We start from the raw sequence: 27,945 nt of genomic DNA, 5'->3' as shown, positions 1-27,945 counted from the left end.
GTTTTTCAAGGACCAATCTCTATTATACAGGACTGAAGCAGGTATTCTGTATGTGAATAAACATGAGGTGCTCTCCCAGGGTAAGGAGTCAGTTGTCGCAAACAACTTTTATGAAAAATCCTTTCCTTAAGATATTTCCCTCCTGAGAAGCCTCAGGAGGAAATGTAAACAATGGTTTACATTGTATGTAAACATACAATGTTGACCTCAGAATGTAAACAATGGTTACCTGCTGCTGTGGAATGCAACAGGTGAATCTTTGACTGGCCCATCTTAAATGTTTATAATTAATGGCCAATCACAGCCCAGCTGGCTCGGAGAGAGTCAGAGAGAGCTGCCTTTGTTATCATTCTTTCCTTTCTATTCTTACCCTAGCCAGCCTTCTGATGAAACCTTTTCTTCTACTCTTTTAGTATAGTTTTAATGTAATATGTATCATAAAATAATAAATCAAACCTTCTGTAACATGGGGTCAGATCCTCATCTCTTCCCTCATCTGAAAACCCCTGTGAGCACCATCACAGTCAGTGGTAGAGCTCTGAACAGAATCCAACCATCCAGACCCTCAAGGATCTGCTGACTGATGTCCCATTAAAATGATACCACAAAACATTTTGCAAATGTGTTTTACAGACCAGTTATTCAATGGGGTTGGTGAAATTTCATTCCACCAGCAGGTGGATTCTACAACATCATTACTTTAAGAGATGATGCAGCAACTAAGGAGCAGCTTCCAACCCTTGCTCTGCAGTTATCACATGCATCAGATGAAGAAGAGCTGGATTAGCCTTGCTAAATCAATCCAGCCAGCTGGGAATGACTTAAGCTTCTGGGACAACTTGAAGGACATTATTCTGAGTTTCTTTGCCAAGCTAGTTTGGGGTTAACCTCTGTGGGAAGGATTTTACTGCAACCATAAAGATTAGAATGGTTAGAATCTCTCTAACCATAAAGATTAGAATGGTTAGAATCTCTCTAACCATAAAGATTAGAAGTCATGATTACCTACTAGACATGGATAAAACAGGGACTGTGTTAGCACAGTGTGGGTACCTTCTTCACCTGCTGGACAGTTAGATTTAATAAAAATACCCATGAGACCCAGGTAAAGCAGCATCTCCAACAGCCCAGCAGGAATTTCCATCCTCAGGGCACTGGGAATTCTCACATTCATAAGCAGCAGTCTCCTGACCCAGAGATTAATACCTGAGCCCAGTTTTTCAGACTGCCCTTAATCCCAAAGCATATTACTCAAAGACAAGTGCTCTAGCTCCAATTTTGAAAGCAACTCTAACAAGAAACTCTAAAAACAAAGACAAGAACCAGCCATCTGAACAGTGTGAAAATACAGAAGAGCTGAGAGATTTGCTTTGACATGTCTAATTTAATCAGATTTACTGCCAGGCAGTATTTTAGTGTGTTCCTTATTCTTCATTTTGATCCTCAAATTACTGTATGGGATATACAAAGTTCTTCAATAATGACTTATGTTCCACTTATTTTTTATTTTTATAATAGAAAGCTGTCCAACAAAACAGCTCAAGGATGCCATTAATATAGAAGTAAATCCTTCTACTAAGGAGCAAATGAAATACATACAGAATAACTGTAACCCTGACTGAAAATGTTAACATAGCAAGAAAATAAACAAGCTTGTCTGCCTGTTTTAAGAACCCTGTAGATCATCCAGATCAAGCAAATTTTTACCTCTTAGCTGAGTTTGCAATGCTTTCTAAAGGAAAGAAGAAGAAATCTGAGAAGAAAAACACTTGTGGGTGTGACAAACAAGTCCCAAAGCCACAGGGCACGAGTGTGACCGTGTTCACAGGGGTCTGAGGATGAGGGAAGAGATGAGGATCTGACTCTATGTTTCAGAAGGCATGATTTATTATTTTATGATATATATTATATTAAAACTATACTAAAGAAATAGAAGAAAGGATTTCATCAAAAGGCTAGCTAAGAATAGAAAAAGAAAAAAGAAATAGAAAAATAGAAAAAGAAAAAATCATAAAGGCTTGTGTCTTGGACAGAGAGTCCCAGCCAGCTGATTGACCATTAATTAGAAACAACTCTATGACACCAATCACAGATGCACCTGTTGCATTCCACAGCAGCAGATAATTACTGTTTACTTTTTGTTCCTGAGGCCTCTCAGCTTCTCAGGAGAAAAAGGGATTTTTTCTCCTAAAGATAAGGATCCTAAGGAAAGGATTTTTTAGGAAATATCATGGCTACACAGGAGGTGGTTGGAATGGCTTGTCACAGCCAGGACACATCATGGCTACACCAAGGTGGTTGGAATGGCCTGTCACAGCCAGGACACACCATGGTGGTTGGAATGGCTTGTCACAGCCAGGACACATCATGGTGGTTGGAATGGCTTGTTACAGCCAGGAAAAACCATGGTGGCTGGAATGGCTTGTCACAGCCAGGACACATCATGGTGGTTGGAATGGCTTGTTACAGCCAGGAAAAACCATGGTGGTTGGAATGGCTTGTCACAGCCAGGACACATCATGGCTACACCAAGGTGGCTGGAATGGCCTGTCACAGCCAGGACACACCAAGGTGGCTGGAATGGCCTGTCACAGCCAGGACACACCATGGCTACACACAAGGTGGTTGGAATGGCCTGTCACAGCCAGGACACACCATGGCTACACCAAGGTGGTTGGAATGGCCTGTCACAGCCAGGACACACCAAGGTGGCTGGCATGGCCTGTCACAGCCCGGTTGTGGCACTGCCCCGGCTCTGGAGCCCCCGGAGCCCTCCCTGTGCCCAGGGCCCAGCCTACACTTGGTGGCCATGTTCCTCTCCTGCACTCCCAGCGCGTTCTCGCTGTCGGCGCTGCGCAGGCGGCCCCGCGGCTCCAGGTACTGCAGCGCCAGCCCCAGGTTCTCCCCGTTGGTGCTCAGCGAGCGGCTCGAGGGCACCAGGGTGAAGAGATTCCCTTGGTGACGCCGGATCCGGGGAAACGTCCTGCGGCCTGGGGAGAAGGAACATCCTTAAACAAATGTTTGCAATGGGAGGTAATGGCTGGGGGCTGAGCAGCGGGGAGAAGGGAGAGAAATCCCAAGTTCTGCTCTGTTCCCATGGAGCAGAATCTGCTGCCAAACAGATGAGGTGCAAAAATATAACAGCTCAGGGCTGGTGCTGCCTGAGTTCAGTACAGCCCTGGATCATTCCCAAAGCAGAAGGCAGAGAACACTTTGTAATGCCCTCAGTGCTGTAAGATCTAAACTTACCTTCCAAAGGAAAAATCTGGTTTACAGGCTCCGAGTTTTGTTAACAACTACACACAAAATGACTTTCTAGATAACGGACTTGCAAATGACTTTCTGCGCCCAGACTTGCAAAGAAAAACCATAAATAAAGATTATGCCAACTTGCACCTCCTGAAATTTTGAGAGATTATTTTGCATAAAGCCATCTGATTGAGCAGAGATGCAATTCTTTAAGTCCCTGCTATATTTAAAAGACCCAGAAGCGAGTCTGCAATGCAAATTAGCAAAGTATAATGAATCTCTGTGGTAGGAAAGTACTTACATAGGGCCAAGTCTAACAATTATGTCTACAATTCCCTACTCAGCCTGGGTAACACCAGAAAGGACAAAGAACTACAAAGTAAACAAAGAATTACAAACAACAACCATTTGTCTCCATGAAAATGTGGCATCATGCAGCATGAATCTCAGCACTAATTGCACGGACCAGGCTCTCCAAATAGGAATTACCCTTGTGTAGAGGTTGCCCCAGCCTGGAATGGGAGGTGTGGGACCAACTGTGAGACCAACTCACCATCGTTGTAGTCCTTGTGCTGCATGGAGACGTTGTAGCGCCGAGGGTAAGTGCCACCTTTGCCTGCCTTGTCATAGATCTGATTCTCACGGTCTGCCAGGAGAAGCAAAGACAAAAGTGAGGCTCCTTCAAAAAAATATTAACTTTGAATAATGGAATTTTCCTGTAACAGCAGGTTTTTAGGAAGGGGCAATAAATAACTTCATAGCCTTTCCATTATCGTGTCCCCATTTCTTCTATTTATACAATTCCAGCAAGCAGGGAGGGCGGCCAGCCAAGAGCAGAAAGTGTCTGGGTCAAATAACCTTTGTAGCAAAGACATACCTGAGAACTCCTGCCTGTTGTCAGGAAAGCTCTGTGCCCTTGACATCCGTGACTTCCGAAAAGAAGGGCTAATAGAGAAAGAAGGCGAGGGTAAGTTTTGCTGTTGTTTGGGGTATTTATTTTGTTGTTTTATTTTCTAAACGAACAAGTAGAGCCTTGTCTAAAAGAGATTTAAATACCCTGCAGCCAGATGTTCTCAGAGGGGCGGCTCCACACAGGCTGCTTGCTTCAGAACTTTGTATTTATAAATTAAAGCTACTGAAGCACCAGTTTGCAGGTCTGTGGTTGTGCCAGAAAATAACACAGCCTTAAGACATAGTTAATGCTCTTTGATGCTCTTGTTAAAGCTCTTGTTTCCCTCCAAGAAAATGTATGAGATAGAAAAGAGGATTTTATGTAAGTACAACTGGCATTTCCACCTGAGCACCCACGTTCTCACCAGTTTGTACATTTGTACCTGGCTGCTCACCTGTCCAAGGACTGGCAGCTTCCTGACACCGAATTTTCAGCACTGCTTAGAGGGTCCAGCATCTGCAACACAGAAGAAACCACACAGCAACATGAGTGCAGTTCAGGAGAGGCTGTGACAGAGAAGCAGAGCCCATGAGTGTTTGCCTGCAGGATGTCCAGCTGAAGCAGGGAGTCTAAGCCTATTTAAATGTATAATTTTCCTTTATCTCCCACAGAAATTTGGTTCACATAAAATGTGAGGCACTGCTTTAGTTGTTGAAGGACTCTGCTGTGAAAAATGCAAGCTTTAGCAGCCTTGTGCTGAATTGATCCCAACTGGCTCCAGAAACAGTCTCTGCTGGTGCTGCTGCCTCCACCTGCAAGTCGCCCTTTGGCCTCACTTCCCACTTTTCTGAATGGAGAGCAGAGTTTCAAAAGCAAGAGGGTCACACAAACCTGGTAATAGGAAACCTTATCACATGTGTGACAGCACCAAAACTGCTCAGTCAGAGCTGGAGGGGCAATGCCCAGAACGGGGAACGGCTTCTGGCAGCCCAACAAAGGCTTTGAACTTACACAGCTACAATCTGAAGCTGTTGAAATGCACAAAGCAGCACTTTTATAAACCCAGAATGGTTTGGGTTGGAAAGAACTTTAAGGGTCATCCAATTCCACCTTCTACCACGGGCAGGCACACCTTCCACCAGATCAGGTTGCTCTGAGGACACTTTTAGGGATGGGGCAGCCACAACTTTCTGAACAACGCGCGCCTCACTGCTTAAAGGTGTGGATGCAACCAGAGCCAGTGAATATTTGGGAAAGGAAAGGAGGGCCCAGATGGCAGCAGAGCCCCTTGGCAGGTGGGTACTCACGCACTGCTCGCTGGTCTCGGGGATGAACTCGCCCTCGCTGTGGATGCTGGTGTAGGAGCCCTGGCGGGCGATGCGCTGCTGCCGCTCGGGGACGTAGCCGGGCGGGGGAGAGCTGCGGCCCGTGTTCTGGGAGCCTGTGACAGGGACACAGGCTGTGACAGGGACACACTCACCCTGCTGCTGGGGCACTGCTGCACAGCCACCCCGCCACAGCACTGCCCTGTCCCCCACAGCAACTGCAGAGTGAACCCCACAGTCTGTGAAACCAAACTGTCTGATGTGCACCATCCCCACCACAGCACATCTCTGTCCCCCACAGCAACTGCAGAGTGAACCCCACAGTCTGTGAAACCAAACTGTCTGATGTGCACCATCTCCACCACACCAAACCTCTATCCTCCACAGCAACTGCACAGTGAACCCTACAGTCTGTGAAACCAACCTGTCTGATGTGCACCATCCCTGCCACAGCACTGCCCTGTCCCCCACAGCAACTGCAGAGTGAACCCCACAGTCTGTGAAACCAACCTGTCTGATGTGCACCATCCCCGCCACAGCACTGCCCTATCCACCCACAGTAACTGCAGAGTGAACCCCACAGCCTGGACAGACATGGGACCAGGGAAACCAACCTGTCTGATGTGCACCATCTCCAGTGCCTCCACACCACACCTCTATCCCCCCCAGAGTGAACCCCAGAGTCTGGACAGACATGGAAACAGGGAAACCAACCTGTCTGATGTGCACCATCCCCACCACAGCACATCTCTGTCCCCCACAGTAACTGCAGAGTGAACCCCACAGTCTGTGAAACCAAACTGTCTGATGTGCACCATCCCCAGTGCCTCCACATCAAACCTCTATCTCTCACAGTAACTGCAGAGTGAACCCCACAGCCTGGACAGACATGGGACCTGTGAAACCAAAGTGCCTGATGTGCACTACCCCAACCACACCACACCACACCTCTATCCCCCTCAGAGTGAACCCCAGAGTCTGGACAGACATGGAAACAGGGAAACCAACCTGTCTGATGTGCACCATCCCCGCCACAGCACAGCCCTGTCCCCCACAGCAACTGCAGAGTGAACCCCACAGTCTGTGAAACCAACCTGTCTGATGTGCACCATCCCCACCACAGCACATCTCTGTCCCCCACAGTAACTGCAGAGTGAACCCCACAGCCTGGACAGACATGGAAACAGGGAAACCAAACTGTCTGATGTGCACCATCCCCACCACAGCACAGCCCTATCCACCACAGTAACTGCAGAGAGAACCCCACAGCCTGGACAGACTGTGAAACCAACCTGTCTGATGTGCACCATCCCCAGTGCCTCCACACCACACCTCCATCCCCCCCAGAGTGAACCCCACAGCCTGGACAGACATGGGACCTGTGAAACCAACCTGTCTGATGTGCACCTCTACTGATGTCTCAGATGCTAAGTAATTATTGCTGAAGCTCCTGACAAAGCAGCCACCTATTTCTAACCTCTTCTGCCCAACCTTCTGAGCATAATTCCAGTTTAATAATCTGTTAGTGGCATTACCTAAAGAGTTGCTCTTGTGCTACCTACTGAGAGAAACTTCACTCTTAGGGTTTATTTTTTTCCTTGCAGATATCAAAGAAGATGAAACTAGATACAGGAAGAAAAAAAGCCCTTTTTTGCAGTGACCTATCCACCTGCAGCTGCCACCAATTCCCACTGTGAGCTCCAGGAACTGCTGTTGGTCCAGGCCAATCTGCTCCAGGTCACACATGAAGCCAGAGGCAGCAGGTGGAGATCAGCCCTCAAGCTGTGCTCCTTACAACACTGTCTTTAATTAACTGTGTGTACTCAGGTGCTAGGAAAGATGGGTAAAGATCAGCAAATATTCTCCCAAGGAAAATATTTTCCATAGAAGTTGTAATAAAGAGCGAAGGCAAGGAGCTGGGAGAAGTGAAGAGCACAAAACTTTCAGGGGGCTGCAGAAGGAAAACGAACAATGCTGGCATGGCTTAGAGTGCAAGAGGGAGGAACTACATGATGAAAATAAGGGATTAATAAAATCATGGGATCATTATGGTTGGAGAAGACCTCCAAGATCATAAAGCCAAGACTGTCAAGTGCAAAATCTATTTCTCAGAGCTACCACCTGATGTCCCAGGCAGCTCGCAGGGCTGGGGAGCCCTCTGAGCCCTCTGGAGGGGTGGGATAACCCTGGCAGTGCCCGGGCTGCCCCAGCCCTGGAGCACTTTCACTCCTTCCGACAGATGGCACGGGCAGAGCCAGCCCGGCCCGCTGGCACCGGCCCAGGGGCTGCTCTGGAAAGGCCCCATCCCTGGGCAGGAAAAGGAAGTCGGCACTAAATCCATGTATATCAAAGGAAGTGAGTGGAAAAAACACAAGCTCTGCCAGAATGCTTAGTAACTTTTTTTTTTTTTTAAACTTTTAAATAAAAGTTATCGTTACTTCCAAAGCTCTGAGCTGGTGACAAGAGGCTGGGGCTGTTTGGAGCTCAGGAACCACACAGGTCCCTCTCCTGCCTGCAAAAAGCTTTATTGAACAATGCTATGGACTCTAACTGCATGACATGGTATGAGTTGGAGAATCTCTATTAACACCAGCAAACAGGGCACCTTCCTCTTCCAAACCAGACAGGAAAAGAGAAGGAAGAAGAAACTGATGCAAACCAAGCTATTGCCAAATTACCAGCAGACCTCTGACACATCTGGAACTCTTCTGGACCTCTCAAATCTAACAATCTGGTACTCTGACATGTTCACAAAATAAAAGCAAAGGTTTCCTGACTGATGAATGACAAGTCATTCAGAAAGCATCCATAAGCTGGGATTGGAGGAAAGAGTGTGAAACTGGGGCCCCTTATCACGGCACAGTTCACCCATGACAGACACTTGCTACACTCTGTTGGCTTTGGCACCATTACCTGGATACCTCAGAATGTCAGTAAAGAAAAATATATATAGATATATTTTAAATGAAATAATTTTGGCATTCAATTTGTTTGTTATAGAAGAAATGTGGTGTTCAGACATGCATGGATACCACTTCTCAGGACCAAGGAATGTTGCTCTTTTTATGCATATTAACTTCAAACTAGGAAGGAGAGTAAAAGTCTTTTTGTCCCTGTTTCAGTCACGTACTTCACAAGCTTTCAGTACTTTGTTTGCTGCTTCATAAAAGCAAATTGTACAGAAGGGGATCAGCAAACTCTCCACAGGATACAAGCAGGTTTGTTAGAAAAGTCCCACACCAAGAACCTCTGCTCTGGTTCACAAGTCCTTCCCTCTGAGCTCACTCACTGTTACCTCTGCTCAGAGCAGTGTGGATCCAACTCTGGTTTGGCCTCCAGAGTATGGAGATTGTTGTGGTTTAAGCTGATTTATTATTTGATATTGATCTAAAATCGTGCAATAATTCTGCCTCAAGTTCACAGAGTTAATGAAAGTGAAGCACTGCTTTGCTACAGTGAAGAACTTGCAAACAAAACAATTCTGACATTCCCAGCTCCTGGCACTGCCCTGTGTGACTTGCATCACTTGTCCTCAGGCATTGGCTGTGACAAGCCCCAAAATAGCTGTTGTAACAAACAGAGTCATCCTCTGCTTCTGTTTCCAGCAAAATTTACCTTCTCTCCTTTCTGAAGCAGAAATAGTTCATGCAGAGCAGCATTTCAGCTCTGGCCTTCACACCCTCACCTTCCTCCTGCACCTTCACTGCTCACTGAGCCTCACACCAAGGAGTCAAACCCTAAACCACACACTTTTCTGGTGCTTTTTTGGCCCATAAATCCTTGAAGGTGTTTTGCATGGTTTAGTATTTCATATAAATGTTAACAGCTTTGAGAATCGTTCAAGAACAGATTTGAATTGTGCTGCATGGTTAGAGTAGGTTGTAACACAGAAACTGGGAGAAATCAGACAAATCTGCCAAAGATGGAAGTCATAAAAACTACAGAAGTCTTACATGAACCTTTCCCCCAAACAGGAGTTCACTGGGCAAAGAGAAACCCAAAGAAATGAGACAAAAGTATATATTACTCTGATTTTTTAAATTATCTTTTGTGCACCTCTGATTTTGTCTTGTGCTGATAAGTCTATAAGTGAAAGTTGAGGCAATTCAGAATGTAGGACACTAGCTGGATATGCAATAGTAATTCCCAGCAAAATGCTTGATTACAGGAGTCAGGAGAGATTCCAAAGCCCAACATAAAAAAAAAATCAAATCTAGGTTACATGAACTGAAATTGCCAATCTAAATAAAAAGCTTAATAGACTCACATCAGCTTTCCAAATTTCTAACCACAATGGCTCTGGCTTTAGGACATCCCCTTTAGCAGCTCCTCAGCTGTTCCACAGCTTAGCAAGGAACTTTGAAACATTCTACTGTAAACATATTAAGAGCTTTTGAAAATGAACTGCCTTGTCCCAGAATAACCTTTCAATTTCTCATGGCTCTCCTAAATGCTCTACCATAAACACTAGTGCCCAAAAGCTTCATTTCAACAAACAAAAACATGTAGAAGTGACAAAAATACTCACTGACAGACAGATGCCTGCTTCTGGGTTCTGGCTGTTGGTAGGGTGTGCTCACATCCCCTACAGATTGGGAAGTTTTAATCCTGACTTGCTTGGGCAGTCCAGAGTGGGGTGAAGAACTGCTCTGTTGGGTAAAATGGAAAGAATAGAACAAAATAAAGTGAGATGAAGGAGCTCAAGTAGTCTGGACACAGTTAAAAAAAAATATTATGCTTAGTACCAAGAAAGTGCTGAGCAACAGTTCTAGAGCCTGAAATCTTATTAATTCAGAAAATACAAACAAAAAGAGAGCAAAAGAGCCAGGTTTACAATTAGGGTGTAAAACAGGAGTCAGAGAACTGGAACAAGTGCAGCTCAACTCAAGTGCCTGATCTGCAGGTCTGTGTCTGACATTATCTGGGGGGCTCCTGTCACAGACCAGAACACAGAAGCACCTCCAATTTCCATCAGCCACCTTGGCCAGCAGAGACAAATTCTCAATCTTGCACTGTTTCAGAAGCAACCTGACTCCCCACAGCCTTTAAAAAGTAAATTCCTAACTCAGACTAAGTAAAAATAAATTCTGGAGAGTTTAATAGCACCAACAGTCAGGAGATGCCAAGATGAAGTTATTCATCCTTCCCCTGAACTTACATAGATATTATCTAATTAAAGATAATTTTTCCACAGAGCTCTCATCTTTTTCAAAGCAAGAAGAGGAGTGAGACAGATGAAACTTCCCCCAAGGCACTGAGATTCTGTTAAAGCAGAGGCTCAATACCTGCAGACATTTTCAATTTTAACCCTGACCCAACACACCTGGTTTTACAAGGTGTAATATTCCCCTCCTCTTGAGTTACAGAATTTATCTTATTTGAAAAGAACATAACCAAAGACACCTCAAGGAAATAAATTCTGACTTCTGAAAATTATTTGAACATGACAGGCAAAGAAGGTGCAACAACTCAAATACTTTAATTAAGTATTAAATTACTGGATGGTTGCACATTTAATGAGTGCATACACTTGAAAGGAGTAAGGAAAGAGTCTGATTTAAGTCACATAAACTCCACCATGGGCAGGTCCATGGGAGCTGGATGAAGGTGCTGATGAGGTCACCCTGCTTAAAAAGCTGCAATGTTTTAGCCCCCAAACAGCTGCTGAAGGGAAAAAAAAAACCACAAAAAGACACTTATAGCTGAGCCAATGCAAAGAAGATAAACACATGCATTTGTGCCTGGGAAAAGTGATTTTATAATCCCTGTCACACTCAGTTAATGCTGCCATCATGCTTCAGAGTCTTAGGGGTAAACCCCTTGATTTTGCAGTCCCAGAAGTGGTTACTCACATGGTTTCTGTCCTGGGACAGCAACAGTATCCTCAGGCTTTTCACATTTGAGCTCCTGTCCAAGAGATCCACAGCTTTATCCAGGTCATCTTGGTTTTTCAAAGGAATAGAGAGCTGCAAGATAAAGAGCATGGAAGAAAATCACTAGAAAATAGAGAAAAAAACTCTACTTGTACAATGGGTTGTTTAAATACAATGGGTATTTAAACAAACATTAGAAAAACACCAGACTATAAAACAGGATTCTGATTGCTCAGTTAATCCATAAATTTTTATTCCAATGCTGTCTTACTGTCCTTTTTAATGAGGTTTTCCTCCCAAGTCAGAGAAATGGCAAACCCTAATGCAAATTCCTCTAAAGCATCACCCACAAAATATGAATTGCTACCTGGATTTGCTGTTTGCAAAGAACAGAGACTTGTCAGCCCCTGACTTTCTGATGAGAAAATGGTCTCGGAATACTTATGAATCCAGAACTAATGAACAAGTGAAAATTTGGTTTCATGTAGAAATAGTGTGTCCTAAGCAACACAGAACAAGATGCTGATGTTTGTACAACCATCAGTGAGATGCTTTATCAGGATCAGCACATTTGCCTTTGCATCAGGGATTCAACAACGGTTTGTATTAAAGAAAGACCCGAAAATTAAATTTCTGTGTGGGGAATTTGTGCTGGGGAAAGGAGGTGTCCCAGAGAGAGCCCTGAGAGCTCAGTACCTCGTTGTTCATGTAGTGGAGGTCCAGGGGCTGCCCAAAGGCTGTTTTCACTTTCTGCTGCACGTCTTCGTAGCGCACGGGACGGACAAACGGAATAATCCTGGCAGGAAAGAGATACACTTGATAATGCAATCAAATCACATGGCTGAACCACTAAACCCACATCTGAATGGTCTCCTTTCATCCACAAGCAAGTAGGGAACCTTTCAAATTGAAATTTGTATGTATTATTTCAATAAGGAGTTATTGATCTCTGGCCCATTTCCATACAGTTTGTCAAAATGCAATATTCAGCTGGAGGTTTCAAAAAGAATCCCTTTGTCCCTGGGCAGAAAAGAATCCTTTTTTTTGAATAAATGTCTTTCACATAACAGGATACAAATGCCCTGTGCACCTTGGCTTAAAAAATACCACCTGCTCTGGCACAGATGAGATTCTGCCACAAAGAGCTGGATTGTGAGCACCAATTAACAAACTTGTCACGAGGCAGAAATAACAGGATACAACAAGGTCTCCCCCGAGCCTACTCTTCTCCAGGCTAAACAATCCAAGATCCTCTTCACACATGAACTATTAAAATATCTGGTTATACATTTTGTCCTCAGTTGGAAGATGAGGTTCTTTCCGATGCAATTTCTGCTAGTTAACTTTCAGAAGAAAAAAATCTTTTGCAATGAAAAAAACTTTCAGGTTTTTTATATTTCTTTTGCTACATCAGCACACTACAAATGATCAAGGGACTGTTTGGACTTCCAAGCTACTGAGAGGTCCATTCCAACCCAAACCATCCTGGGATTCTCTGGCTCTGTGCTTTGGAGAGAAGATTTAGTTTCCCAGCCATCCATCCACACAGCCTCATCAGCCCTGGGTATCCATCTCTTGATTTAATGATTATCATGATTATCATGATTTAATAACACAAGGGTTATTAAATAACCCTTGTGTTCCTCAGCCCTTCCCATGAATAGTTATTTTACCACCAGACCTACAACATTCAGCTCTTTGGAAATAATTGTCCTTGTTAAAAAGCTGCCCACAATAACATTTTCTACATATTCCTAAGAAATCCATACATGAAATCACAGTGCTCTGGCACCACACAAATGCCATGTGGCTCTCAGTCCCTTATAAAGGCTCCCATTCTACACTCAATGCTTTTTCAAAAGCAGAGCTGTTCTCAGGTGCCACAAATTTTATTAGTTTAAAAACTCTGTGCACTCCTCTAACACAAAATCCTGGACTGCAGGGTTTAAGGAGCCCATTCCTGCCTGACCACCTTAAATATTTGTGGTCAGATCTGGCAGCTCCTGTGAAACCAAGCACACACACTGACATTCTGGTGCAAGCTCCCTGTCTGGAACTGCACACCGTGCTGGGAGCAGGGAATTCAGGCGAGCACAACTGCATAATTACACTGACACACAATCAACCTTTTCATTTTGGAAATAAAAAAAAACCAGGAGAAAACCCTTCTGCCCCCTGGAATGCAGCCAGCAGACAGGCAGGATGATAAGCCTGTGGTGACAGCAGAGTTCCCCTGTGGTGACACAGTGTGACAAGGAACTGGGACATGGCCCACTGTGCCTCTGCTGTTGTCCCCACAAAGCCCCTGACACACAAGAGTGCTGAGCAGACCTGGCTGACAAAGCAGGAAGCAAATCCCAGTGATGATTACCTCTAAAATTTCTCCCACAGCACAAGAAGTCACTGACAGAATTCATCACAGAGGATTTCAGTGAAAGAAACAGCTCGAGTTTTGAGGAAGAGTAGAAATTATTCCCCAGAGCCTGCTTTGCCAACAAAGAACACTTCTGCTTTCCTAACAGAAATCCCAAAATCTGACAAAGGAGGAGCTTCAACAACCTGGCCAATAACCTCTGCTAGAACAGGCTGTGAGGATCACTACACACAGCTTGTCCTGTGCCATGGACATTAAATTTACATTTTATCATGAAATTGTGAACTACTTCATGATGGAAATACTGCCTGGCCTGAGAGACACCATCTCCCAAATGGTACATACATTCATGCTTACAACCCAATTAATATCTTCCAAAATATGGACACTATAGCCCAGCATCCAGACCATGTTTTCCAGACCCAGAGACCACAGACAAGCCTGGAGCCCTCCTGAGTTCACACAGCCACGAGTCATTAAATGTTTCAAGAGTTCCTCTTGAATTGATGGCAAATAAGAGGATTTTTGGGACCTACTTTGAAATATTTCAGCAATTTTATCCATTGTAAACAATGCTGTAAAAACTGAAACTGCTATTTCAGTTATTTCTGGGTTTTTTTTTCTTGTAAAAGAATGTCTCTCAAAACCAAATATCAGAGGAAATAACAAAGAAGCTTTTACACCAATGAAAAATAAAAATCTTCCCTTGCTGTATCTATTGCTCAATCACAGCAGGGCAGTGATAGTGACAGGGCATCAGGAAGTGAGAAATTAGAAAAGAATGATGCTGATTTGATCAGCTTCATTTGGTTTCAGTTAAATGAAACAAAATGGGAACATATCTGAAATAAGACTTTCAGGCTGAATTTTTTTCAGGCTGGACAGCTTTTAAAAATGCTGCAGTTCACTTACAAATAAATGTTATGGAAATAAATCAGTGTTTTATGACACACTGATCTCTAAAAATAACCAAGTTGTGTGTGAGCTGTTTGTTGTTGCCTTCACTGTGTGATTTCCATTCAGGAAAAAGGAAAGCAAAGCCAACAAAATATTTAAGCTAAATTACTGATGACTGAATTATTCTCCCAAGCAAAGAATCAAAGCAGTGAAGGCCAACTTACCGTCTCTCCCCATTATGTTCAAACTTTATCCTGACATCATTCTGCAGGAGAAAGAACAAAAGGTGAGCTCACAATCAAACTCTGGCACACACAACAGCACACAAATGCACTATATTGTGATTTTAGCATTTTAACTTTCCCCATGGAAGCTGAAGCAGACTGTGGAAATAAAGGGCTGATACATGAACACAGCACGTGAGGAATGGAGAAACTGCTGAAGGAGAAAGAGAAGGAAAGGGGTAAAAACAAAGCTGTAATTTTTGTAAACTGACACTTAAACAGAGGACATTGAAATAAACTTTGAAAAAAATCAATCTATCTTTAACACTGCATGGAAAAAATTTGAAATTCAGTCCTAATTGCTTATTAATCTGAAGGCAATTTTCTTTAGGCATGCTCAGAGCATGCATGGCAGAAAACAGAGAGGGAATGGGCTACATTTTCTATTCCTACTCCTATTTTTGAATTTTTATTCCTATTTATTATTCCTTATTCTTAAGACATGGACTAAATCTCTGCTTTTGCAAAAATGCAGCCCCTGAAACTCAGAGTTACAAACAGGCTGATTCTGTGCCACCTTTTAAAGTTCTAAGGTTTCAGCAAAGGGATCATCACCACTACCTGATAGTTAAAAGCACTGACTGTGCAACCTGTGCAGTCACTGTAAACTCAGAAGATGCTGGGTGGCATGCAAGAGTCAACAAGCTGAACTTTCAACTCTGGACATTGAAGTTCAAATCCCAATTTAGGTCAGAAAGATAAAAATAAAAGGGAAAAACCTACTCTTGATAAGACTCCATCATTTCTGCTGCACAATTTATGTGATTGGAATAGATTAAGCCATCTGTGAAAGCCTCAGACAATAGGCAATCATACATCTAGGAACTTCAAAAAAAAAACGTGGCCAGGAAATGCTCTTTAGCTGGAGGAAGTTTCTGGCAGGCCCAGGGGTGAAGAATGCAGCTCCAAAGGACCCACGGAGTCCCTGGGAGCACACGGAATTCCTGCAGGGCTGGACCAGGGAAAATGAACCTCCCAACCCCAGCAGTGACCAGCTGCAGCTGGGGCACTCACATGGCACTTTAAACAGTGGTTTTTGCATGTAGGAAGAGAAAAAACTTAGTCTAGAATTACTCCAAAATGAAAAAAAAATAATCAAGAGAACCCATTTAATTGATCAATAAAGGAACAATGCAGCAAACAGCACAGGAATAACATGAAGTCACTGCACAAAGACATATTCCTAATTTGTAATTGCTAATAAGGAAATGAAGTTGGTTTTCTTACCGGAATTTTTTTTTCTTCCACTGCAGAGGCACACTGGTTCATTATTGCAGGGCTGCCCAAGAGGGGGGGACTGCTGGCATTGTGTTTTTTCTTTAAAAAAGAATAAAATCACTTTAAAAAAATGGAAATATGACTGTGAAATCAGAGAGTCACTTGCTAATGTGGCTTAGGAATTTTTAGCTGTGCAGACAAAACCCCATAAAAAATACATATGGGGAGAATGCAGTATACATATATGTATAATGTAATATATATTAAGTATTTTATTAAACTACATAAATGTATAGCATATATAATATATACAGTTTATACAGTATACATACATGTATAATGCAATATATATTAAATATTTTATTAAACTACATAAATGTATAGCATATCTAATACATACAGTTTATATGACATTATACCCATGTTATTTTTTATGAGGCAGAGCAAGCCTCATAAAAAATACATATGGGGAGAATGCAGTATACATATATGTATAATGTAATATATATTAAATATTTTATTAAACTACATAAATGTATAGCATATCTAATATATATACAGTTTATACAGTATACATATATGTATAATGTAATATATTAAATATTTTATTAAACTACATAAATGTATAGCATAATATATATTATTTTATTAAACTACATAAATGTATAGCATATCTAATATATACAGTTTATACAGTATACATACATGTATAATGCAATATATATTAAATATTTTATTAAACTACATAAATGTATAGCATATATAATATACACAGTTTATGCAGTATACATAGATGTATAATGCAATATATATTAAATATTTTATTAAACTACATAAATGTATAGCATATATAATATATATAGTTTATACAGTATACATATATGTATAATGCAATATATATTAAATATTTTATTAAACTACATAAATGTATAGCATATTTAATATATACAGTTTATATGACTGTATAATAAATATCATTATACCCATGATATTTTTTATGAGGCAGAGCAAGCCTCATAAAAAATACATATGGGGAGAATGCAGTATACATATATGTATAATGCAATATATATTAATATATATATGCAGTATACATATATGTATAATGTAATATATATTAAATATTTTATTAAACTACATAAATGTATAGCATAATATATATTAAGTATTTTATTAAACGACATAAATGTATAGCATATCTAATATATATACAGTTTATATGACATTCTACCCATGGTATTTTACCTGTCTGTTGGAGTGAGCAGTGTCCTTATTCTTCATGGTGTCATACCCGGGCAGGCGGTGGCGCCTGCCCATCTGCAGCGCCACCAGGTCCTTCATGATGGACTTCAAGGCCTCTTGTTCATCTGTCATGCACAAGAATTTCAGCAGTAAATTGTCTGGGTGAGCACCAACCATGACATTTCTGCAGATCTGGCACTTCTACATTGGTTTTCTGCTGGCTCATACAACAGCAATCCTTTTTAGGATCTTCGCAAATACACTGTGATTTAATTTAGTCATAAAAAAGCCCAAAATTAACTGAATATCATGACAGATAAATGTTAAGTCACTCATCCAATATCATAGAAGGATCTGGGCAGAGTACAGGTGAGAATGAATATCCCCAGCCCCTAATTCTGTTCAAAAGTCTTCACAACAAACAGGAAAACTTGGACAGATTTGCTAGACCATCACAGGTCATTTAGGAAGGGCAAGCAGATGTGCTTCTGCCAAGGAAAACCTGGGAAAAGTCTGTTCTTTCCCATTTTATGTCCTGTTAACTCTGAATTCTTGCCTGCTAGCGGAACAAACCATGGCCAGCAGAAAGAGAAATGAAAATCTGGACAAAGATTCATCTTGGAGTATCTGTGAACACAAATCCACTTGCACTGATTGCCCCAGCACGTTCCTCTCCTCCCTCAGAACAAGCTGATGGAATCAAATTCAAACCATTTTATGAGATTTCAAGATCTGCTGAGCAGGTTCAAGTTGTCCAGCACTAGGAACACTGTCTGCTGGCACAGTACAATGCAGCAGGTTCAATTCAAGGCTTCTTGCCTTGCAGCAATATAAAAACATACAGTGATTTTTTTTTCCTTGTATGTTCCACTAAGAATTACTTTCTGAAGATTCCTGATGTAACCAATTTAAAATATTCTCTCCCATTGCCTGTTTGCTTTGAGAAGTGGTATTTAGCAGAATTTTGTGGTTAGAGAAAAAAAAGATGTAAACAGAGACAAATGCACAAGAGCTGTGATGGACGGTAGATGAAGCTATGGAAATTAATCCTTTCCTTGAGCAAGGATAAGGACTTTAAATTCCTTGATAATGCAAAGGTAAAGGAAGCTGCCAAGTGCAGTTCTGCCCAAAGTGGGACTGCAGTGGGCACTTGGCTGCCAGGCACTAACAAAGCAGCACCTCATGCTGGCACTGCTCCTGGCACACTCCTGCCCTCTGCCCTGCCTGGCTGCTGTCTCACACATCAACACTCTAAAAGGTTTCAGGGATAAAGTGTTGTCTCCTTGGCAAATAATACACTCAGCTAAATCCTTCCTGATATTAAGGCATTACTTAGGCATGGGATTTGAAGCAATGATTTGATCAGCTCTGGATATGCCAAGGAGAATCTGCCCTTTCTAAAAGAGTTTGGGAGGATCTGAACCCTAGATTTGAAAGAAAAGCTTTTTTTTTTGATAATTGGGAAGTGATGTGAGCCAGATGAGGTTATCAGTTATCACAGTCCCTCCTTTCTTCCCTCACTCTGTCACTTTGAGAAGTTCAAACTGAAATGAACATTTCTGAAGCTGATTTGTAAATAACTGAAACTCAATTTTAAGAATCCACCATGGCTACACACTCATCCCTGATTCATGGCACTGGTTTGATAGGTAATCACTTGCATTTGGAAGAGCTGTCCTGGAACAGCTGCTGAACATCAAAGGACGGACTGGCTCACACTGGTACTTCCCTGTAAAAGGGACTCAGTGGGACGATTTGTTTCTGCAATTTCGTGTCGTGCATTTGTTCACTCTCCAAAGCAGTCAGCTCATGTTTTATGCAGAAGCCTGGCTTCATAATGCATCAATGTCTGAATAACAAACGAGATTTTCGCAATGCTTAAAGATGACAGATGTGGGACACATACGGCTTGTAAAGCACGCAGGGAGCAGATCCTGCTGAAAGTTAAAAGCAGAATGGGAAAAATACACCTCTTTGTAAGGAGGAAACAGCTGAAGTCCCAGTCAGAACAGAAGTCACACTAGGATTATCTTTGCTAAAACCAATAGTTTCTGCCCAGGTCTGCTTTAGCTTTCACAGGATCCCAAAATGGTTTGGGTTGAAGGAGATTTCAAAGCCCATCCAGTGCCACCCTTGCCATGGCAGGGACACCTTCCATGGTCCCAAACTGCTCCAAAGCCTGTCCAGCCTGGCCTTGGGATCCAGGGGCCTCCTCACCCTCACAGGGAGGAATTTCTTCCCAACATCCCATCCATCCCTGTCCCCTGGCAGTGGAAGCCATTCCCTGTGTCCTGTTCACTTGTAAAGTCTCTCTCCATTTTTCTTGCAGGCTCTCTTCAGGCACTGGAACCAAGTCCTAACTTGGTCCTGAGAGCACCCAACATCTGAGATACATCCACTGTGGACTCCACAGTGTTACACCAGAAACATCAAGCCTAGACCAGATTATGAAATGGAAGGAAAAGAAATCTCCCAATGCATCTGCAGAAGGTGTTAATTACAGAAAAAAAAATCTTAAAAAAGGAATGCAGAGCAGAGAATATAAAAAAATCCAAATCAAAACCCAGCAAATCTCTGCTGTCCAAGACAAGCCAAATGAGACAATAACCACATTGTGGCAGTGGAGAAGGGAGAGCACTCCTTGACATTCCAACTGCATGTAAAAGAAGCAAGTGGTGTAAGTAACACAACCAAAGCAAGAGGCTGCTTTTTGAGAAGCACATCAGCCAAAGGAAATAAGTGCTGGGATCTATCTCAGCACTAAGTAACCCCTTGTGGGATGAAAATGGGAAGAAACAGCTGTGAATGAAGCTAAAGTTCCAGGTAGGCAATGGCACAACTTTTTCCTTTTTTTTTTTTTTTTAAGTTTCCAACTTTACAGTTGAACATTTAACCTTTTACCTTAACTGGAGCGTCTCCAATTTACTGGTATTCTTTCCTTTTGATGGTATTAAGAACAGCCTTGGAGTCACCTGGCAGACAAAGGCTGAAACTGTGCACAACAAAATACTACATCCTATGGGCTGGAACATCCCTGATGTTCCTACCACCCAAAACACTCAGGGAAGAGCTGGGATACAAGTTTTCCACTACAGTGCAGTTTGGGTTTGGCCAGATACCAGGAGGATGAAGAAGAGCTTGTCTTGGCAGAGTTCCTTTGGGCAAGAAGCAAACGAGCTATGAAAGCAGTTTATAGCTGAGGGCTGATGACAAGAAATCAAATCCATCAAAGAACAGGTCTGAGAGTAAGAATTCTGCTCCAAACAGCATCATCACTGGAAAACAAAGATCAATGGTTGGCTGCAGGTGTTCTAGCCCAGGTTCCAGGCTGTGTGGAGTCAGCAGTCACTCGCTTGTGGCACAGAGGACACATCCAGCCAACTGTGTGCTCTCTATTACAGATTGCAGCCTGGCTGTGAAGGGAATTCATTTATTAGCTGAGGCAATTTGTGAACTGACAGCACAAACTCTGAAGGGCAGCATCTGGCAAACACCAGAGCTCAGGGTGGGATTGCTGGGGTGTCCTGAGCAGGACCAGGAGCTGGATTCCACCATCCCTGTGGGTCCCTCCCAACTCAGATATTCTACAAACCCCTGCAAGCTCTGTATCTATCTCACTCACTGCAGTCATTCTAACACCAGAATATTATTTATCTTCATAAAATGGGAACACTCAATGTTCTAACAAAGGGGATGGAACAACTTCAGCTGAGTTTAAATCTTATTATACATTTTTAATACTCTTACACTGAGCTGTTGGTTCCCTACTACTGAACCATACATCCTGTAATTCATCCCTATGCTGATGAGGTAGGACATGACAGAGTATTTATCTCTTAAAAGGATAAAATAAAGTCAAATACTGATCTGAGCTTGCACAGGAAGAAGTGCATCTGGTGAGGACAGCAGTGTGATGGATTTAATGCTGAGAAGCATGAATATCCTTTAGTTCCATCCCAACACAGCATTTCCATAGACTGACTTGGAGAAGCACGAGGAGCAGCCTTACATTAACTGCACAATGCAGAAGCTGCTACAAATGAAAATGAAGCAATTTTTGGAGCACTGAGAGACCCTGTTTTGCCTGGTCTCCAGTAGGTCTGGGAAACACAGCTCTGCTTTGTGCGGGAAAGATGTTGTCCAGGAAATGCTTTTCATGTTTTAAAAACTACACTCAAGGATTTTTATAACTTCGATAAAAGCGAACTGCTGCTCACAGAGAAAGTTGTTCCTCCCCACAAAGCATTTACTTCAACCAATCCCTGGTTTGTTACACAGGTCTGAACAAGTCGGAAATGGAAACAGTTTAGAAAAAGAACAAAAAAAAAAAAATCACAAAGTTAGAACAGCAGAAGTATCTGCATATATCTGTGAACCTCCCTAGGCCAGGATCATGCTTTAGATGGTGTCACAGTGGGACACATGATCCCATATCGTGGAAAAGAGAAAGAAGTGAACACATCTGTGTGTTTGCTATCCACCACCACAACAGCAAAGCTGCTTTGGGTAAGTGATTGGCAGATCTGGGGGCAATGAGGAAATTTTACACAAATTGTGTCCATGTTAGAGGTCCCAAAAAAGCCTCGAAATGTTTCATTTTGAGTAATTTGCTGTGGGCAGTTTTAGTGGTACCAAAACGCTGCTGTGTGCAAGCTTTAGGAAATCACTAACAACCCGGTTTGTAGAGTGAGAGGAAAAATCAGAGCTCTCTATGAGGCTTATCACTGCGGGATATATTCAGGGTCCCCGTTCTCACCCACAGGTTAAAGGAAAAGTCCGGGATTTGGGATTTGAGCCGGTGCTAACCTGCAGGCTCAGCCCCGCTCCCTCGGTGCGTGTGAGCCAAGGGAAGGAAGTGACACAGGCAGGAAAAGCCGGCGGAGGGGAAGGCTGCAGGGAGCAGGGCCTGCTCCCCACAGGCAGCCCTGCACACCTCGGGGCTCCCCAGCCTGCCAAGGAGGCAAAAAACCCTCAGGGATTGTCCAAAACCCGCTCAGGTGAGCGCCGGCTGCACCGCTGAGTCCCAACACTGCACACATCCCTCAGGGGACTGAATAGTTCCTATGGTATTTCTCTCCATCTATAAATCATTAAATCAATTCTATTTATTAATGCTAAAGAGTACCTTTGCTTTGAATGGAATCAGATGTTTACAATGCCTGGTTTTCTATACAGTTGCCTCAAGTACTGAGGGCAATTATGATTTTGCCAAAACTATGGCTGGAGGAGATCTAAGTTTTCTTTTGTTTGTCTCAGAGCTAGTGTCTGGAGAAGTGCAGGGCTCTGATCAACTCTTCCAGGATCCAGACCATTTCTCTAAGTAACAGGTGGACTTCTGAAATGTAATGTATTGTACAGCTCTCATTAGAGCAGGTTCAGTCCCTTGACAGCCACATTATCAGGCACCTTTCCCTGGAAAAAGGGGAAAAGCAGCTACTGGGAGGAGAAGGCAGAGATGAGTCCTTAGCTGTTTTCCTCCTTTTCCAAAGAGAAAAACAAACCCCCAAGAAGGGTGAGCACTGTCTTTACCAAGAGGAATAGGAAGAAGGATGGAAATGAGTAGCCAGAGCTGCCTCAAAGAGAGGCAGAGCATCCTGTACAGCCCATCATCCGCCATTAATCAGATTATTTGGTCACAGCTGCTGAATGAATTCAGGTTTTGCCCATTGCAAAGGGAAAATCTGCTCGCAGCTGCGCCATGGTACGCGCAATGCTATGGTGGAGTGGTCCATGAAATTGTATTTTTTCATTCTGTGCTCACATGTTTACAAACACAGGTCCAACTGCTATTGGAAAACGCTTTCATGGAAATGCAAGTTCCTACTTCTAAACCATTTTAAGTTTATGAAGCACCCTGCTGCTCTAAACAGAGTGGATTACACTATTCCTCTTTGTAGCAGAGAAATCTAGCGATGGTTTTGCATGAATTTGTTGTATTTACCAAATCAAAACAGAGTAAAGAGATACTGAAGTAGTTGTAGAACAACATTTGCAATGCTTTTTGAATTTAAAGTATAAAAGTTAATTATGTACACAGACTAAATGAAGGAGAGTCTCAGAAAACCAAATTTGGTTGTGGGGAAGAAACATTTAAGTTGTAGCCCATGAAGCCATGAAACTCCAGACTTAGAAAAGCAGGAGTTTCCTTGCCAATATGCAAGTATGAGTAAGCTCTGGTTTAGAGTAATTAAAAATTTAATTCCAGCACCTCTAAGTTGAAAAAGAATTAGGAAGCACAAGACCCCCTCCATAAGCAGTTCTTTATACAGGACATACAGTCCAAATCCAAATTATTTTGAATTAATCAATCCAATTCAGTCACGGCAGCTCCTCATAACAACGTTTTCCTCTTGAAAAAGAGTTCTTCCAACTCCTTTGCTTGTTTTTACATGTTGCTGTCTGGGCTGAGAATGGCAAACGAGAACTCGGGGGGAGCTCCATAAAGGACAATCTATTTTGATGGACTCCCAAACGACATTTAATAATAGAAATTACTCCGATTAAGCTTGAGCACAGCAACTCCCGTCTCAAGCAGAGCCAACTTCTGGAGGCTGGAGGAGCCCCTTGAGCTCAGCCCGGCCCGCTGCTCCCGCCGGCGCGTCTGGCCAAGCTCGCTACCGGCCCGGGGCACCGCACGTATCGGCAAACACCGATTTTCACCATTTTAACCAAATCCTTGAAAATCCACCGCTCCCCGCGGCGCTGCCGCTGCCGGGCCCGCCCGCGCCGGCCCCGCAGCACCGACAGCGGCCCGGAGCGGGGCCCGGCCGAGCCCCCGCCGCCCCTTCCCGCCCGCAGCGGCCCCGGCCCATGACGCGGCCCCGGCTCCCGGGGCTTCTCCGCCGCTCCTCACCCATGTCTGCGGGCGGCGGCCCCGCTCACGGCGGGCGCTGCGGGACGGCGCTGTCACCGCCGCGGCTCCATGGCGGCCGGGCCGAGGGGGAGGGCTCAGAGCCGCCGCCGCCGCCGCCACATTCCCAGGCCCCGCGCCGCCGCCTCCTCCTCCCGGCGGCCGCGCTCCGGGAGCGGCGGGCGGGGGCGGGAGGGCGCAGGCGCTGCCGGTGCGTCCCGGTGCCCCCGGTCCGTGCGGGCCGGCCCCGCCGCCGCCGCCCGCAAAACAAACCGCTCGGCGGCCGCCGCGCACCCGCCGCCTCCTGCCAATCACAGCGGCACCCGCCGCCGCCCGCCAATCGGCGCAGCCGGGGAGCACACCCGACGGCGCGGCTGGCCAATGGGAGCGCGAGCAGCCGCGCCGCCAGCCCCGCCTTCCCGCGGAGCCGGCTGTCAATCACGGGGGCCCATTGCGCCGCGGCGGAGCCACGCCCCCCGCCCGTCAGGAGGCGGGGCATATCAAACCACGCCCCATCCTGCTGTCAATCATGGTGACGGACGGCGGCGCGGCCCCGCCCACGGTCTGGGAGCGGGGCCGGGTCCAGAAAAGAGAATAGAAAAGAAAAATCGAATTTTGTCCTTCTGCCCGTGCTGTACCTGCAGTAAAGCACCTCCGGGAATCCAGCCACAGGGTGTATGAGAAGAAATGTCCCCTTCAAATGAACTAATGAATTATAATTAAAAAATCGTGCTAGATTGCATGATTGCATGTCTGATGCAACTGCTGGGTAACTCCGTTCACACACCACCATGTGCTACTGTCATCACCCAGTCTAACCCAGGAATTCCACTGAATCAGAAATACTTTGGGTTGGAAGGGACCTTAAAGAGCATCTCATTCTCCTTGTGTTTAAATCAAATTATACCTTTTAAACAACACCCAGCCTGCTCTTTCCCAGCGTGTGTCCATTGCACCTGCAGGGTGGCATTTCCATGGTGTGTTTTCCACCAAAGGAACAGCAGAACGGGTTTGTTGTTTTGAAAAGGAGCCCAGCCCTGACTCCCCGTGGTGGCCAGGGCTGCCCTGCAGCTGGGAACCCCACCTGGAGCAGATGTTCCAGCTGCTGCTTCTGCATCTGCCCAGGGTCTGGGAGTGGCTTTGCTCACAAACAGCACGGCAGCAATGTCAGAGGGGTCAGGGAACCCGGGTAAGACACATGGAGAAGAAAACTAGACTGGAAAGGGAAATAGCTCAAAAGTGTGAACAAGTACAGGAATCAACCTACCCATCAGGAGGAATTTGGGACTTAGTCAAAACATGACAACATTATCTGTCACATAATTTATTTTTATTTTTATTTTTTTAACTGTTGAGGTAATAAAAAGCTCTTAGAGTGTCATCCCAGGTCGACACAGAAATAGGAAAAGGGACCCACAGACCCAGCCACTTCCCCTTCTTAATACAAGTCTTGTGTTTGTGGTATCAAGCTGGTAGCTTTTCGTCCCTGCTCCAATTTGAATTCCTCTCTCATTTGACAGCATCACTATTGATCTTGGAACCACTTTTTGACATGCTTTTTCACAGCTTCATGATGGCTTATCGCTATCCTTTACCAACCACTACATCTCAGTTTCCTTTCCTCACTAATTTCCAATAAAATACTCCACAGATTTCTCCTTGTCCATAAATTCACATCCTTGCACTCTCTGCTGCTACATTTAATCTCGTCTCTATTTCTCACACTTCAGTCATCCAATCTCCAAGACACTCCAGCTCCCTCATATTATTAAAGCCTCCCACTTTGGTTCATCACCAAATTTGATTTTAATGCTTGCTCTTTGTGCCAGGATCATTACAAAAAGCCTTTTCTAAGAGAGGTAAGATCCCACCCCATGCCCTGGGAGGCAGAAATTCAGTATCAATTCCCCACTGCACCAGCCCTGATTTCCACTCCATCATCACCTCGCCATTTGCTATTTCTGCCTATCTTGTCCTGCTAAAGGAGAATGATTCCGTGTCCTTTGTGCAGAAACTTGCTTTGCTGAGTCCAAAAGATGTTAGAGCAGCGAGTGGCAGCTTGTGACAGGAGGCAGCAGCTCCTGGCAGATGGCAGGGACACCCACCCTGGTGGAACTCACTCTTCCCATCTCCCACTGCCCAGCGTGTCTGGGTTCCACTGAAGCTTCCCTGCACCTCTTACCAGATTGAAAATAGAATGATTTGTCCTTAACAGCTCATCACTTCACCCACCTGTCAAGCCTAATGTGTAAACCAACAGATTTATCTCTTGGTTTGTGGTTTCCCCATTTTACAGACATTCTCACATCACTATCTACATGCAAGTGCCATCAGGACTTTTTTTGGACCACTACAGACCCTCACACTTTTTTTTTTTTTTCCTTGACAAGCTGGTAAATCCTTCCTGAACTGCAATCCAACTTTCTACCAAAATAAGTGCCCCTTTTTTGTGTAATTTGAGAAAAAATTAATAATTCCTTTCTGACTTTTACTGTGTACTTAATGCTGTGCTGGAATCATAGAATCCCAGAAGGGTTTGGGTTGAAGGAGACTTCAAACCCCATCCAGTGCCACCCCTGCCATGGCAGGGACACTTTCCACTGTCCCAGGCTGCTCCAAACCCTGGCCAGCCTGGTTTTGGGCACTGCCAGGGATCCAGGGCCTGCCCACCCTGCCAGGGAGGAAATATCCCATCAAATCCTTCTTTCTATCAGTCTGAACCCAGTTCTCCTTGCCCTGCCATTACAGTTCCTGATGAGGATCAGGTTATTTATTTTATATTCCATGGTTTTCCACCCTGATTGTCCACATCCTTCCAAAGCTGCAGCTTTCCAGCAGAGAAGCTTCACTCCTGTAAACAGCAACTGCAGAACAGGCTTAATTCTTGAATTTATTCATTTAACGTAAAATCATCAGTAAAGATATTCACAGAGACTCTCCAGGAGCTCCTCTGTTCCCAGTCAGCCCATTTGTATTAAAGGAACTTTATAGGGCTTAATTCTTTAACGCTGTCACGCAGCATCAGCTAAGGAAAGGAAGTGTAATCCCTATTTTAGGGACTTAAGGGCATTGCACAGAGAGACAGTGGCTTGTTAGAAGTTACACAGGAAGTCTGGAGTAGACCTTTGGGATTTAGCTCTTGGCACCTTTTCCTAGTGTCTTAATCACTATGCCATCATCTTATTTTCTATTGTGGTAGTATTTCCATTTTCTGAAGCATACCTGACTCAAAGAGCCCCTTTTCCTTGCTATCAGATGTACTATTTCTTCTTTCCTTCCTGCTTCCCTTCTTGTTTGGGTAGACACATCCTTCCTGGGGAGCAGAGCAGGCTCCAGGCTGAGCCTTGTCCCATGCCAAACCTTCCTTATTCTACATCTTGGACTCCAGAGCCACAGCAGGGAGTGAGGAGGAGAAACCCTGTAAACAGAACCGGAGAATCCTTGAATGCTTTGGGTTGGAAGGATTTAAATCCCATCCATGCCACCCCTGCCATGGCAGGGACGCCTCTCACTGTCCCAGGGTGCTCCAAGCTCCATCCAGCCTGGCCTGACATTGCCAGGGATGGGGTATGTGATCTTCAAATGATGCATGAAAGGTTCTGCACTGTCTTCAGCAGATGTAATCTCATTAATCCCAGGCAGTTCTGCCTCTCCTAAAAATTCCTTGTGGCGCTCTCAGCTTTGAAAACAAAAATAACGGAACACTGTCATCATTTCCCAACTCTAGGACAGCATGGCAGG

The 27,945-nt window shown here is 44.1% G+C and overlaps 1 protein-coding gene across 2 annotated transcripts in view; it reads right to left on the bottom strand.

The window, feature by feature from the left end:
• The window catches only part of MAP3K3 (mitogen-activated protein kinase kinase kinase 3), a 33,352-nt gene extending 8,894 nt beyond the window's left edge, over positions 1-24,458 (bottom strand). For both annotated transcript variants that reach the window (XR_010442915.1, XM_064733956.1), the window contains exons 1-12: positions 24,208-24,458; positions 17,358-17,479; positions 16,122-16,211; positions 14,835-14,875; positions 12,036-12,135; positions 11,319-11,432; positions 9,995-10,115; positions 5,449-5,582; positions 4,596-4,657; positions 4,127-4,194; positions 3,803-3,895; positions 2,799-2,990 (exon numbers count right to left, since the gene is read on the bottom strand). Coding sequence is in view for 1 of the 2 variants with exons in the window: in XM_064733956.1 (XP_064590026.1) it covers positions 2,799-2,990; positions 3,803-3,895; positions 4,127-4,194; positions 4,596-4,657; positions 5,449-5,582; positions 9,995-10,115; positions 11,319-11,432; positions 12,036-12,135; positions 14,835-14,875; positions 16,122-16,211; positions 17,358-17,479; positions 24,208-24,211 (1,141 nt within the window). In the remaining variant the exon portion in view is untranslated. The remainder of the gene's footprint in view (positions 1-2,798; positions 2,991-3,802; positions 3,896-4,126; positions 4,195-4,595; positions 4,658-5,448; positions 5,583-9,994; positions 10,116-11,318; positions 11,433-12,035; positions 12,136-14,834; positions 14,876-16,121; positions 16,212-17,357; positions 17,480-24,207) is intronic.
• Between the last annotated feature and the right edge of the window lie 3,487 nt (positions 24,459-27,945).

This window comes from Zonotrichia leucophrys, chromosome 27, assembly GCF_028769735.1.
Source record: "Zonotrichia leucophrys gambelii isolate GWCS_2022_RI chromosome 27, RI_Zleu_2.0, whole genome shotgun sequence".
Taxonomy (NCBI): domain Eukaryota; kingdom Metazoa; phylum Chordata; class Aves; order Passeriformes; family Passerellidae; genus Zonotrichia; species Zonotrichia leucophrys.
Note: the sequence above shows the minus strand (reverse complement) of the source record. Positions and strands in the feature narration are given on the sequence as shown.